This window comes from Cricetulus griseus, chromosome 9 (assembly GCF_003668045.3).
Source record: "Cricetulus griseus strain 17A/GY chromosome 9, alternate assembly CriGri-PICRH-1.0, whole genome shotgun sequence".
In the NCBI taxonomy this organism is placed as follows: Eukaryota; Metazoa; Chordata; class Mammalia; order Rodentia; family Cricetidae; genus Cricetulus; species Cricetulus griseus.
Window position 1 is genome coordinate 3,265,617 of NC_048602.1, and position 14,065 is coordinate 3,279,681.

Genomic DNA, 14,065 nt, shown 5'->3' on the forward strand with positions numbered 1-14,065 from the left:
CGAGGGGGTTCCTGAGCCGGTCAGGGACAAAAAAGATGGGTCTCCCGAGATTCTCACTAAAATCCCTTTACAGGCCTCACTTAGAGTCAGGATGAGGGCAGAGGGAGAGCAGGAGGAGGGGACTCTCAAAGCAAGCCACCCAGGAATGCATTGCCTTAGGAAGAAGTCAGGCCTCAGCCCTGCCCCTCTACGCATTGTCTTGGTCCCCAGCAGCCCTTTTCAGTGCCACCCCACATTCTATGGACCCCCTATCACCCTCTCTCCCCAGCATGGTCTCTTGACGTCCTGGCTTCGGGAGAGAGAGACTGGACCTTGGGATCAAGAGGCCGGGCGAGCGCTGCCCAAGACCCCAGACGCGGTGCCAGCCCTAACCCTAGGGTCCAAGATCCAGGGTTGGCGGGACCCGGCCAGAGCCGCGTGCGGGGGGAACTGTCCAGCACCCCGAGGCGGGGCGTGCGCCCCCCCCCCCGGCCCGCCCCAGCCGCCTCCGCCCGCCCTGCCAGCGCCACTGCGGCTCGGCGGTCGTGTCACGTGGCTGGCGCGGCGCGGCCTCCCGGCTCCGGGCTCAAGCGAGGGGCCGGGCGGGAGGACAGACGGAGCCACCGACACGCTCGCCCTCGGTGGCTCAGTGCGGCGCAGCGCGGCTCAGCGCAGAGCAGCGCAGCGCGGGGCGGCCCGGGGACCGACGGGCAGGGCGCGCCGGGGCATGGGCGCGCCGGGGGTCTCGGTGCGCAGGCCGGGCTGGGCGAGCAGGCCGGGGCTCGGGACAGCGGCGGGCGAGGGTCCCCCCCGGCGATCGCCGCTGCCGCCGTCGCCGCCGAGCCCCCGCGGGGCCCGTGACGCCGCGGCCGATGTGGCCCGCGCGTTGCGGGCCTGCACCGCCGCCGCACAAAGACGCCGCCGCAGCCGCCGCCTGCAGCCGGGTCGTAGCCGCCGAGCCAGCCCCAGCCCCAGGCGGAGCCCCGGCCGCAGGGCAGCGGGAGCCCGCGCGCGGCTCGCCCCGGCATGGAGAAGCGCGCGACCCCGGGGACGGAGGGGGCGCCGGGCGCCAGGGCGCCGCTCGCAGTCGTCTGCCTCGGTGAGTGGGCCGCGCGGGGCCGGGCGGGGTGGCCAGGGTGGCTCCGGTGCCCAGGCTCCTTTGGGCCACCGAGGAGGGTGACTCCCACCAAGCGGCTCTCCAGGCCCGGAGCTGGGCGGAGGAGGGTAGGGGGCGGGCGAGCAAGAACGCTGGCCTTGGGTTCCTGCGGGGGAGGCTGGGGTTTGCCTGTCGCCTTCAGGCCGGCCTGCCTGAGCTGTGCTCTGGCCTCTAGAGCTACGGACAAAGGCCTGGACTGCTGCTCCCCTGAAGAAGAAGCCGTTTTCCTGCTTGGAGTTAGGACAGGCCTGGGAGCTAGCCAAAGATGGGGACTCAGCTCGGGGGCTGGGGGGGCTGGGGGGCCCGGGGGGGGGGACTGGGGTAGGAAGATGTGGGAATTCGTTTTTCCCATTGTGGCTTCCTATACCCAGATGGCCATGGGCCGGTTCAGCCCTGATGGAGGTGGGAGTCTGTTCTGGGGAGGGCCAAGAACCTGCCAGGGCTGGAACCTGGGTTGGAAGACTCCTTCCCTGACCAGGAAAATTTTCTGTCCACTTTCCTGGGACCCGTGGCAGGAGAGGGGAAGGAAAGAGTTAAATCCTCAACCCACATGGCCCTTTATTTACCTTGATGAAGGAGGGAGGCCCTGAAGAGCTGGGGTCATTAGGGGACACCCTGTGATGTCACCATTGAGGGCCCAGGAACCTGACAGGCTCCCTGAAACCAACGAAATGACAAGTTGCCGGGGGTGGGGGGGCTTGTTCATTTTGAGTTGTGACTCTCATCTGGCCCCCAGGAAAAGAGAAGGGTTAGTGTTCCTGCAGGAGGGTGGGAGGGGGGTGTATTACATAGGCTGTGTGAGCTAATCAAAGCAGTGGCTTATGCCCAGCGTGCCACACGCTGCGGTGGCCATGGCATCTGGGTCCCCAATGTTGTGTTTCCCAGGTGGGCAGGGCAGAGGTAAGATCCTCCTGGCTCAGGAGATGTCCATGTGTGGGCCTAGCAGAGTCCGAATGCCCTGGGGGTGGGAATGGGGTGCGTGCCCTGTTTCTTCACCAAATGGAGAATGACTGCTCCAGAGATGAATGCCTCAATCAGGGAGGGGGTACCCCGGTCCCCAGGAAGTTAGATGTGCTTCTCACTTGCCTAGATGCTCTGTCTCAATCTGGAGCCCTTGAAGCAAAACAGTAGATGGAAGCTAAGGACTCTCCTGTGGAGGTAGACACTGCTGTGGTAGAAAGAAAACTCTGCCTTTAGGAGACTGGGGTGCCTGAAAGAGGGTGGTGGTATTGTCACCCCAACGTCCATCAAGGGAGGAAGCCCCTCAAGGTGGTGGGGACCCTCTTGAAATGCAAAGTTCTTGGGACTGAGCCCATGTGATGGGTAGCCTCAAGCGTGACAGAAAACCAGCTAATTCTGAGTGTCGTGACAGGACAATGCGGTCAGGCTAGCACACTGCTGTCCCAGGCTGTGGGTGTATGAGGGCAAGTCCTGAGACCTTCTGAGCTCCTCACCTTTGCTTATCCCAGAAGGAAGAGCTGTGAGGGAGATTCTCTGGCAGTGGCTCAGTGGTAGAGCCATGCCCAGAGAGAGAAAGGGGGCCTGCTTGTTGACTTCAACTGTACTGTCCTGTGCTCACTGCTAGCCCAAACATGTGCCTGGCCTCCAAGAGCTATTGTCCCTTGCTGACACTTCTTTGTGTCTTCCACAGTGAACCTCTTTCTCACTGGGAGGCTCAGCAGTGCTGTCCCTGCCTTAGGTGAGTAAGTCCCCTTCTCCTGCCTGCGCTCCCTGGGTTCGAGACCTCTAAGGATGGGCCTTCAGTCTTGACTGTACCCCGTGGCCATCAGGCCTCTGGTTGGGGAAACCTTTCCCTGTGCACCTACACAGCATGACAAAGGAGCTGTTGGCCGAAAGCAAATTTAAGTTTAGTGAGCCTTGGTTTCTTTGGTAAAATAGGCAAAATACCAGACTACCTCAAACCTGGTCTAATGGGTGTGTTGAAGCAATGACCTGAGGTGTTCAGAAGGGATCTGGTGTTCTATGGCTTGGTACCACTGCAAACTGTCAAAAGCCCTGTCCAGTTGATAGGTGTGTCTCTTGTGTGCTGTGGCATTCCTTGGGGACACTGGATGATCATGCATATTAAAACAATGCCTAGGGTTTGCTTATAGAGGCAAATTAATGTTACCACAGAGGCCAGCACCATTGAGGAAAAAAAATCAGGCCTTTAAGGCGCAGGCCTGTAATTCCAGCTACTCAGGAGACTGAGGCAGAAGATTGAAGTTAAGGCCTGCCTAGACTACTGAGTAAGCTCAAGGAAGGCCTGGCCAACTTTGTGAGACTCTGTCTAAAACTTTTTTTTTTTTTTTTTTTTTTTTTTTTTAAGGGCTGGACATATAGTTCAGTCGTCTAGAGCACCTGCCTAGAATCCCCCAGTGAGGAGCAGGGGGCGTGGCTCAGTGGTAGAGCCCCTGCCTAGAATCCCCCAGTGAGGAGCAGGGGGCGTGGCTCAGTGGTAGAGCCCCTGCCTAGGATCCCCCAGTGAGGGGCTGGGGGTGTGTCTCAGTGGTGGAGCTCTTGTCTAGAATCCACCAGTGAGGAGCAGGGGGCGTGGCTCAGTGGCAGAGCCCCTGCCTAGAATCCCCCAGTGAGGGGCTGGGGGCGTGGCTCAGTGGTAGAGCCCCTGCCTAGAATCCCCCAGTGAGGGCCTGGAGGCGTGGCTCAGTGGTGGAGCCCCTGCCTAGAATCCCCCAGTGAGGAGCAGGGGGCGTGACTCGGAGGAGCATTTGCCTAGCCAGGGTTCAAGCCATAGAAGGTTTAGCCAGGCTGACCCAGGGGAAGGCAGAAGCCACGGCTTTCATTGGGGGTTTCCAGGAGAAAGGCACAGCAATTGGGCGAACAGCTTTCACAGCTTAGAACGGCCAGTTTGAGTCATTCTGGAGGCAAATTCTAGGGCAGGATCTGGCTGGTTCCTAGCCCTGGGATTCTTCAGGACAGAAGGGTGCAATGGCTTGTGTGTGAGGGTCAGGAGGCCGCTGAATAAAAACGCAGCCCCAGATCTACAGCTCTGTGTGTGAAAGGCTAGCTCCAGGGAAGCTACCTTGCACAAGCAAAGAGGTCCACATATAAGGTGTGAAAAAGCAGCGAGAAGCCCTGTGCTGGCCTCTTGCCTGTCAGTGTCACCTGGCCATCTGGTGACCATCTTTGAGCTGTGATCTGGAGTCAGGAGAGGGAAGAGCAGCCACAGATGCTCCTCCTTGGTTGTGGAAAGGCTCCCACTGTTTGGAGAACGAATAGCTCGGATAGTTGTGAGGCGGGTGACTGAGGGAGCCGGCTGTATCACTAATACGCCAAGTGAACCTCGCCGTCTCTTGCTCCTTTAATCAATATATAGCCATCTCCAGCAAACCCTAACATGGTGTTTAATGCCTGTTATCCTAGCACTGGGGAAGCTGAGGCAGGAGGATTGTTAGGTCCAGGGCTATGCAGAGAGAGACCCTGCCTCAGAAGTAAGCCAAAGGTTCCAGAGACTACGTAATTGGCACATTGAAGCAAGGTACCTCAGGGTGTGGTCAGTAAGGACGTGTGACCTCCAAGTCTGGGGACCTGGAACTTGTGTTCTCTTGTGCCATGTGGTGAAGCAGGAGCTATGTGGAGTTTAGGCTGTCACTGAGCCCACTGAGACTCAAGGTGTGTAGATGTAGCTGGCGGTGTCTGAAAGGGTTATGGGAGGTGGGCTGAGGCGTGACGAGACGTTCAGAGTCCAGTTTCTCTGCCTGTATAGAAGACGGGGCTTCTGCCCCCGACAATCCTCTCTGTACCCCAGCTCTGTGTTTTTCTGCAACTGGGCCTCCTCTACTGACCCAGGCTGGCCCAGGGCCCTGCCTTAGTCAGCACTGACCAGCCCCGCCCTGCCAGATGTACTGACCACAGAGGACAGCCCAGCTTCATATCCTGTTTCCAGGAAGGCACTGACTGGCTCAGGTGTCTGTGGCCAGGGCACAGTGCGGGAAGCAGGGTGAGCAAACACTGGTACCTTGCAAGTGTGAACCCCAGACCAGCCCTTCTTCTCCCGGTGGCCTGGTGGGCATTGCTGTTCTAGATGAACCCCCAGGTTTGCAGAGGTAACGCTCGAGAGACAAGGCTTACTCACGGTGCCTAGGACAGAATGGCACAGGTCCTCATGTTTGGCGCTCTCAGCTGTCAAGACCCAAAGCCCAGCGATGTCATCGCTCACCTCCAGGGATGGTTGTTCATACACTGGTGCCCGTGCATGGTGGCCTCAACATTGGGAGCTGAAGGAGCAGTGACAGGTGGCAGGGTGGGTCCCGGTGTCCCTGGAATCCAGCTCTGATCCCTCTGCCATCGCTGACCAGCTTTGCCCTGGCCTACTGGACCGGCCCAGCACGGACCTTATAACTACATTTCCAAACACTTTCTCTATGTTCCTACTGTCTCCCAGCCCTTTCTCAGCCCGAGCCATCCTTTGCTCCTCCTGTGTCAGGTCCTCCCTGCATTGAAAGACCTACCTCCTGAGTCCTGCACGCCCCTGCTTCCCTCTGTGGTGCCAGGGGCCGGCCTGGATAGAGCTACTCAGATAGGCACTTGGCCATGTGCCTGGGGGGAGAGGAGCCTTGCTCTCTGATGCAGGGGTCTACAGGATGCAGGGGTCTACACGCAGGCTGTCCAGGTAACTGACGGCCTCTGGAAATCAGATCTAGAAGTCGTGCATCATCAGGCCCTATCCCCGTCCTCTGGGGTGGGGGTGGGATTGGACAATGCTTCAGACCCGCAACTCAGACACTGCCTATAAAACTGTCATTCATCCCTTTCCTAGGAACTCATAAGAGCTCAGACAGTCTTCTGTAAGGGCAAAGGCTGGTCTCCATCTCAAGCTCAGAGGGACTTCTCTGAGCCCCCAGTCAACCCCCCCTGGGATTTCTCCTATACCAGCATCCCACAAACAACTCTGATCTTTGTATACCCGGTCAAATCCTCACTTCCCACAAGACATTCCTGTAGACTCCTCTGCCTTACTGGTCTAGCCCATCACATGACTGTCTGCCTCAAGCCTGTCACTTTCTTGATTGTTTCCAACCAGAGCAGTGTGCACGGACTCTGTTTTACAGATACATAAGATTCCATCCTCACACGGAATCCATGTGGCCATGGAGGTTTAGGCCTGGGTCCTAGCGTGGTGCCCTGGGGTGGAGATGAAGCTGCTGTCTTGGAAAGTTGGAGGTTGAGGGCGTGTTGACCAAGCTAGACATCTCCAAGCTTACTGCCAAGTGGTACCTAGTCACGAGCCCTTCATAGAGCTTCCGGCTCCCAAGTGATAGTTGTAGAATCGTGGTCCGGTACCCATGACACCCTCCAGAGAGATGAGGACCCAGTAAACAGGGATTCTCTGTGGGGCTTTTAGGATAGGGGGCTTGTGAATAGGTTGAGTTGGGCGGCGGTGGTCCAGTCATCTGGACAGACAGGCCACCTAAACCCTGAATAAGCGTGGGTACTCAGGGACAGGTGTCCTGACTGAGGCAGGAAGAGGGCAAGATGTCAACTTAGAACCTTGATGGGGTCTGTGTAGAAGCAAGAAATACTCCCAATCTCCCTGGGAGCTCTGCCTGCCAGGAACCACTCACCCTGCACGTCAGGTAGACAGCTAAGTCTCTGCAAGATTCTCCAATTGTGGCTTTATTTGATCCTAGGAGCCAGGTCCAGGCTGGGGAACCTTGCAGGTTCTCTTGAGACCCTTTTCCGCTAGCTTTGGCTCCTGGGCTGGGAGTAGGGTGCACAGCTCCTGTTTCCATAGTGAAGCCCTGCGATTGGGAGACTGCATCCTGGGACCACATGTGAGCATCAGGAGCAGAGGACCTGGCCTGTGCCTCACTGAGCTGGGGCCCCTGATGCTGTAAAGAATGAAGCTCTGAGGATGGCCACCCCACATTAGGGACAAAGGTGGCTTTCCTTCCCTCCATCTGTTTCCCCTTCCGTTTTCTTTCTTTCTCTCTCCGCCTCTTCACCATCTTTTCCCTAAATCTCCTCCTTCCTTCCTTCCTTCCTTCCTTCCTTCCTTCCTTCCTTCCTTCCTTCCGTCCTTCCTTCCTTCCTTCTTCCTGTCTGTCTTCCTTTCCTTCATTCTTTCTTTTCTTCCTGGGGGGGTCTTATGTAGCCCATGCTACATGCTAGCCTAGAACTCACTATGTAGCCCAGGCTGGCCTCAAACTCAGGCTCCTCCTGCCCCAGCCTCCTGTGTGATAGATAGTTTTACAGGTACGTGCCACCACAGCTTGTTCACAGATGCCATTTCTGGCTCGGCTCTTTGATGCTCTTGTGCATAGATTAGATAACCAAGTCCCCGATGGTCGTGGCTGGGCAGACTGGGTGCGATCCCTTGGGATGCTCAGAAAGTACTAGACTGGCCATCAGTAGTTCACGCTGGTCACCTACTGTGTATCAGGCACTGTGCTGGTCCCTGAGTGTCAGGCCTGAGTGTCCCAGCCTGCCCTCCTCCTATGGGGACTTGTCATCAAACAATTTCTGAACAATAGGGAAGTCACTGTGGTGGCAGAGGCTGAGGAGGGCCAAAGGGTAGGGCTTCACTGGGAGTGGCCTGGTGAGGGCTTCCCTACGAAGGGGCCCCACAGAGCTGAAATTGAGAAGGAGTGGGTGAGTGGGATAGGAGAGTGTGGAACAGTCCTCCCTTCTGTGGCGGTGGGGGGGGGATCTTGGGGATGAGGGAAGCAAGGATACAGGGGATATGAGGCGGTTTGGGAGACAGGCGAATATGTCATCTTCCTGAGAGCTTGGGATGCAGAGGGTTGGAGTGGGGCCCTCCTGCAGCAGCGGCCCAGCAGCTGGAAAGAATGCAACTTGGAGGCACCGTGGCAGGCGCTTGCAGTGAAAGTTGAGGAAGCAGATTCAGAGAAAAGGCTCACTGTCTGCTTCCTGAGCCTTGCTCTTCTGCCTGTAAGGGGGGGGGGGCTAGCCTTTGTGACAGGCTGGACTAGATAAATGTTTGGGGCTCGTGGCAGGGATACAGCAGAGTGCAAGGGTGCCCTGCCTGGCTCTGGGAGAAGCCCCTACAACAGGGCAGGTGTGGTGTCTCTCACTCACGCCGGTAATGATGGCTTTCTCTTCATCCCTCATAGGACATACCAACGTTTGTGAACTCAGGTCCTGCAGTGACAGACTGAGCCCCCTGAAGACCAGGTGAATCCTGGCTCTGCCACTAACTGGCTGTCTGGATCCAGGAATCATTTGCCTTCCCTGAGCCTCGGTTTCTTTATCTGGTTAGGGCATCTCCCTCCAGTCTGTTTCATATATATTGAGATAAAAATCCAAATTTTAAGTTAAAAAAGATTTAGTTTTTAACATGTGTGCACATGTGTGCAGGAGGCCAGAAGAGGGCATTGGATCTCCTGGAGCTGGAGTTTCAGGTGGTTGTGAGTCAGTCGGTGCCGGGAGCCCAACTCTGCTCCTGCGCCAGGGCAGCAACACTGAGCCGTCTCCCCAGCCCCAAAGCCCCACTTTCCTACAAGGTGTACTATGTGAACCCAGACAACACATGCAGCCTGGTGTGGACACTGTCACCTCCCTTTATGCCACCTGGGAGTCTGCATAAATTCTGTGAGATCCACAGGGAAGATTTTCAGACTCGCTTATTCAGCATGCCTGTTACTTTTGCTTGGTGCATAGTAGGTGTCCAGTAGATATGTATCAGATGGCAAAGCCCTTCTTTTCCTGGGACTGTGTTTTTTTTTTTTTAAAGATTTTATTTATTTATTATGTATACAACATTCTGCTTCCATGTATATATGCACACCAGAAGAGGGCGCCAGATCTGATAGCAGATGGCACCATGTGGTTGCTGGGAACTGAACTCAGGACCTTTGGAAGAGCAGTCGGTGCTCTTAACCTCTGAGCCATCTCTCGAGCCCTATTTTTAATATTCATTTCATTTTATGTGCATACGTGTGTGCCTGAGCGTATGTTTGTGTACCACATATGTGCAGTGCACCTGGCGGTCAGAAGAGGGCACTGCAGCTAGGGTTATAGGCAGTTGTGGGTGCTGAGAGTTGAACCTGGGTCCTCTGTAAGAGCAGAAAGTGCTCTTAAGTGCATAGCCATCTCTCCAGTTCCCCTGGGGTTGTGTTCCACACGGGTACAGAGAGGACTCCAGTGAGATGGCCTGTGTAGGCCCCACATGCAGAAGGCCTACTTATAAGACCTCCACTAAGCCGGGCGTTGGTGGCACATGCCTTTAATCCCAGGACTTGGGAGGCAGAGGCAGGTGGATCTCTGTGAGTTCGAGGACAGCCTGGTCTCCAGAGCGAGTGCCAGGATAGGCTCCAAAGCTACACAGAGAAACCCTGTCTCATAAAACCAAAAAAAAAAAAAAAAAAAAAAAAAAAAAAAAAAAAAAAAAAAAAAAAAACCAAAAAACCAAACCAAACAAACAAAAAAACACAAAACCTCAAGCTGAGGTCTAGAGACTTCACAGTGCATGTGCTGGATGCCAAGGGGAATTAAAACTGTCTTGCTGCTAGCCCTACTAAGATGCCAGGGGTGAGGGTGTTTTGGTTTGGTTTTTTGTTTTGTCTTGTTTTTCGAGACAGGGTTTCTCTGTGGAGCTTTGGAGCCTATCCTGGCACTCGCTCTGTAGACCAGGCTGTCCTCGAACTCACAGAGATCCACCTGCCTCTGCCTCCCAAGTGCTGGGATTAAAGGCGTGCGCCACCAACACCTGGCTGCCAGGGGTCAGGGTTGGGGGCTGAACACACAGGATCAAGACCCCGGTATGCCGCAGGGACGGGGCTACCCTGCCTCAAGTCTGGAGGGTGTCTCCTTGAACTCACTCACACACGACTTCCATGAAGACTTGCACTGTAGACCGGTTGGTCTTGGTGGAAGCTTGTGTTCAAGCCGTGATCAGCGGCAACCCACAAAGCCTGCTTCCCGCCCAATGGAGAGCGGACATTTCTGGGCCTTGTCTCCCAACAGCTGCCTGCAGTGGGAAGTTGGAGCAGCACACTGAACGGCGAGGAGTCATCTACAGCCCAGCCTGGCCCCTCAACTACCCGCCGGGCACCAACTGCAGCTGGTACATTCAGGGTGACCGCGGTGACATGATCACCATCAGGTAAGGGGAGCTTCTGGAGACTGCACCTGTGTGTACACCTAGCAGGTGTGGAGAGCACACACGTGGGTATGGACAGGTGTCTTAGCAGGCATGGTGTGTGTGAGAGAGAGAGAGAGAGAGACAGAGACAGGTTTGTACGTGTTTAGGTGAATAGACACATTGAGGGACAGGCATCTGAGAGACCTGTGTGGCCACCTGTGAGCTGTAAGCATGTGTGTATATGTGAATATACGGTCATATAATCGCCCATTTCCTTGGCTGGTGCTCTGAGCTGGGTTACTGCATATACTCTGATTTTTTTGTTTGTTTGTTTGTTTTTTTTTTTTGTTTTTTGGTTTTTTTTTTTTTTTTTTTTTTTTTTAGTCCCCAAAAGTGAGTCTTAGGAACTGGGGAGGCTGGTAGTCTGGCTGTGCTTAGTCACCCAGTGGCAGTGTCGGGTGGCCTCACGGGCAGAGCCCCACCTTGAGTGTGCAATCCTGGGAGTTTATGCTGTCCTGTTGACTCAGGAAGAGAGCAGTCTGAGCTCTTGGTCACCGCCGCCGCCGCCAGTGGAAAGTGTCAGAGGGCAGCTGGCACTCCACACTCAGTTTTGGGCTGGGGATGCTTGTGTATATGCTCGTGCCACAGAGCCGGAAGGGAGCTGGACCAATGGCTGTGGTCCATGGAGGTGGTGATGCCTCATGGAGCTGCCTTTGGATCCTGGGGTGGGGGCAGTGTGGACCCTGAGGGGCCCAGAGTGCAGAGCTAGGCAATTTGGGAGACACAGGAGGGCCACTGGGGGGGGGGGGGAGACACGGACCTAGCTAGTTGCATTTGCCATGAGCTCCAGCTTGATGACTGCTGGCCAGTCCTGGGCCATGAGGCCCCGTCCACCCACCCATCCCTGTGATTCTCTCGGCCCCACAGTTTCCGAAACTTTGACGTGGAGGAGTCTCACCAGTGCTCCCTGGACTGGCTGCTGCTGGGCCCCGCAGCTCCACCTCGCCAGGAGGCTTTTCGCCTCTGTGGCTCAGCCATCCCGCCCGCCTTCATCTCGGCCCGTGACCATGTCTGGATCTTCTTTCACTCAGACGCCTCCAGCTCCGGCCAGGCCCAGGGCTTCCGCCTCTCCTATATCCGAGGTGATGCAGCAAGCTATTCCACTACCCCCAGTTTTCTGCAGGGGCTCCCCTTACCAGCCCAGCTAATCCCAGGGCAGGGGTGGGGCTGATGTCTTTCAGCATCTCTTTTGGTAACTGACTCCAATTTGCAGGATGTGAACCTGCCCTCAGCCTAGCCTTCCTTCCACGAGTCTGTCTGTGCCCAGAGGTGGCCCTGCCTCTTTGTACAAAGGCCCAATGGGGACTGAACCCATTTGCCTGCTCCCAGCCTCAGGCCTGGTGCTGGAAGAAGGCTCATCCCGTCCCCTCTTTGCCTCCAGGAAAGCTGGGCCAGGCATCCTGTCAGACAGATGAGTTCCGTTGTGACAACGGCAAGTGCCTGCCTGGTCCTTGGCAGTGCAACGCGGTGGATGAGTGTGGAGACGGCTCGGATGAGGGTAACTGTTCAGCCCCTGCCTCGGAGCCACCAGGCAGCTTGTGCCCGGGGGGCACCTTCCCGTGCAGTGGAGCTCGCTCCACACGCTGCCTGCCGGTTGAGAGGCGCTGTGACGGGACCCAGGACTGTGGCGATGGGTCTGACGAGGCTGGCTGCCCCGACCTAGCATGTGGCCGGAGGCTGGGCAGCTTCTATGGTTCCTTCGCCTCCCCAGACCTGTTCGGCGCTGCCCGCGGGCCTTCGGACCTTCACTGCACATGGCTGGTGGACACCCAGGACACTCGCCGTGTGTTACTGCAGCTGGAGCTACGGCTGGGTTACGATGACTATGTGCAAGTATATGAGGGGCTGGGCGAGCGTGGGGACCGTCTGCTGCAAACGCTTTCCTACCGCAGCAACCACCGGCCTGTGAGCCTGGAGGCAGCACAGGGCCGCCTCACCGTGGCCTACCACGCTCGCGCCCGCAGTGCTGGTCACGGCTTCAATGCCACCTACCAGGTGAAGGGCTACTGCCTTCCGTGGGAGCAGCCGTGTGGGGGCAACGGCGAGGGAGATGATAGGAGCGCGGGGGAGCAGGGCTGTTTCTCAGAGCCACAGCGCTGTGACGGCTGGTGGCACTGTGCAAGTGGCCGCGATGAACAGGGCTGCCCAGCGTGCCCTCCAGACCAGTATCCCTGCGAGGGTGGCAGCGGCCTGTGCTATGCACCTGCGGATCGTTGCAACAACCAGAAAAGTTGCCCCGATGGTGCCGATGAGAAGAACTGCTTTTCCTGCCAGCCGGGCACCTTCCACTGTGGCACCAACCTGTGCATCTTTGAGACATGGCGCTGCGATGGCCAGGAGGACTGCCAAGACGGCAGTGATGAGCACGGCTGCCTGGCCGCCGTGCCCCGCAAGGTCATCACCGCCGCCCTCATTGGCAGCCTGGTGTGCGGATTGCTGCTGGTCATCGCCCTAGGCTGTGCCTTCAAACTCTACTCCCTGCGCACGCAGGAGTACAGGTGGGCACCGTGGGGTGGCCTGGAGCCCCAGTTCCTCCATTTCCCCGGAGAAAAACCTCACCACATTCCAAGCTATGGGTTTGGGTCATCCCAACGGACTGTTCTTGTGTGTGCATGCAGGGGTCCAGATGACCAGGTGTGTGTGTGGGGGAGTCCCTAAATCCTGCTGTTAATGGCAGGTCCCTATCATCCCTCCCTTCTGCCCGTTGCTTTCAGGGCCTTTGAGACCCAAATGACACGTTTAGAGGCAGAGTTTGTGCGGCGGGAAGCGCCCCCATCCTACGGTCAGCTCATCGCGCAGGGCCTCATTCCTCCCGTTGAGGATTTTCCCGTCTACAGCGCAACCCAGGTGAGCCTGCATGACTAGGAATATAGACCCCACAAGGTCCAGGATTCTTTTCTTCTGATCCTGCAGCGCCACCCCCCCCCCCGCAAGACCAGGAGGCCCAGGAGCCAGCTAGGGTGTGGGGGGCGGTGGGGCGGTGGAAGGAGCTCAGATTAGTCTCTGGTCTGGAAGAAGGTTGTTCCTGAATGGCCTGGTCCCTACCTTAGCCGCTGCCCCACCCTCAGGCTTCAGTGCTACAGAACCTTCGCACAGCCATGAGAAGGCAGATGCGTCGCCATGCCTCCCGCAGGGGTCCATCCCGCCGCAGGCTCGGTCGCCTCTGGAACAGGCTCTTCCACCGCCCCCGGGCACCTCGAGGCCAGATCCCGCTGCTGACGGCTGCGAGGACCTCACAGACCGTGCTGGGTGATGGGCTTCTCCAGGCAGCGCCAGGAGCGGTCCCCGATGCCCCGGCACCCCACACAGACACAGGCAGCCCCAGGGAAGCTGGAGATGGGCCTCCTCCCGGTGGCCTTGGCCATGTGCCGGAAGTGGGGCCTTCAATGCCACCTCCGCCCTTGAACCTGCAAGACCCAGAGTACAGACCAGAGGACAAGGAGAGAAAGGTCTGTGAGGAGGAGCCTCGGGAAGACAGCCCAGCTCCTGTGGACACGCCTCCAGAGCCCTGCTTGGCCCAAGACCCCTACCCCCAGACTCCTGCTGCCAGCAGCACCCAAGATCCCCACTCACCGGAGCCATTGGGGGTCTGCAGGAGTCCCCCACCAACCTGCTCCCCAATATTGGAGGCTAGTGACGATGAGGCCCTGCTGGTCTGCTGACCCATTGGACACGCTGGTGACTGCCACAGCCCGCTTTGTAACCAGGGAATACACAGTCCTTTCTACCCTGCCTCTGAGTTCTTTCTTACAAACAGAGGCCCACCTGGCAGCCCTGGTGGAAAGTCTGGGCACTCGGCCAGTGGG

General features: G+C 57.3%; 1 protein-coding gene across 2 annotated transcripts; it reads left to right on the forward strand.

The window, feature by feature from the left end:
- The first annotated feature begins 879 nt into the window (after positions 1-879).
- On the forward strand, positions 880-13,991 carry Lrp3 (LDL receptor related protein 3). Of its 2 annotated transcripts, XM_027430281.2 has the most exons (7): positions 880-1,078; positions 2,787-2,834; positions 10,082-10,220; positions 11,127-11,341; positions 11,641-12,757; positions 12,974-13,106; positions 13,328-13,991. In XM_027430281.2, the coding sequence occupies exons 1-7, from the start codon at positions 1,006-1,008 to the stop codon at positions 13,919-13,921; spliced, it is 2,319 nt and encodes a 772-aa protein (XP_027286082.1). In that variant the 5' UTR covers positions 880-1,005; the 3' UTR covers positions 13,922-13,991. The 2 variants fall into 2 exon arrangements, with proteins under 2 accessions (XP_027286082.1, XP_035305303.1); XM_035449412.1 differs by lacking the exon at positions 2,787-2,834.
- Positions 13,992-14,065: the final 74 nt, after the last annotated feature.

Excerpts from the sequence above, each read along its gene's own strand:
- Lrp3 (XM_027430281.2), top strand. The coding sequence starts at position 1,006 with ATGGAGAAGCGCGCGACCCCGGGGACGGAGGGGGCGCCGGGCGCCAGG. Across the intron at positions 1,079-2,786 it reads GCTCGCAGTCGTCTGCCTCG|TGAACCTCTTTCTCACTGGG; the intron begins GTGAGTGGGCCG and ends TGTCTTCCACAG. Across the intron at positions 12,758-12,973 it reads CTGCGCACGCAGGAGTACAG|GGCCTTTGAGACCCAAATGA; the intron begins GTGGGCACCGTG and ends CGTTGCTTTCAG.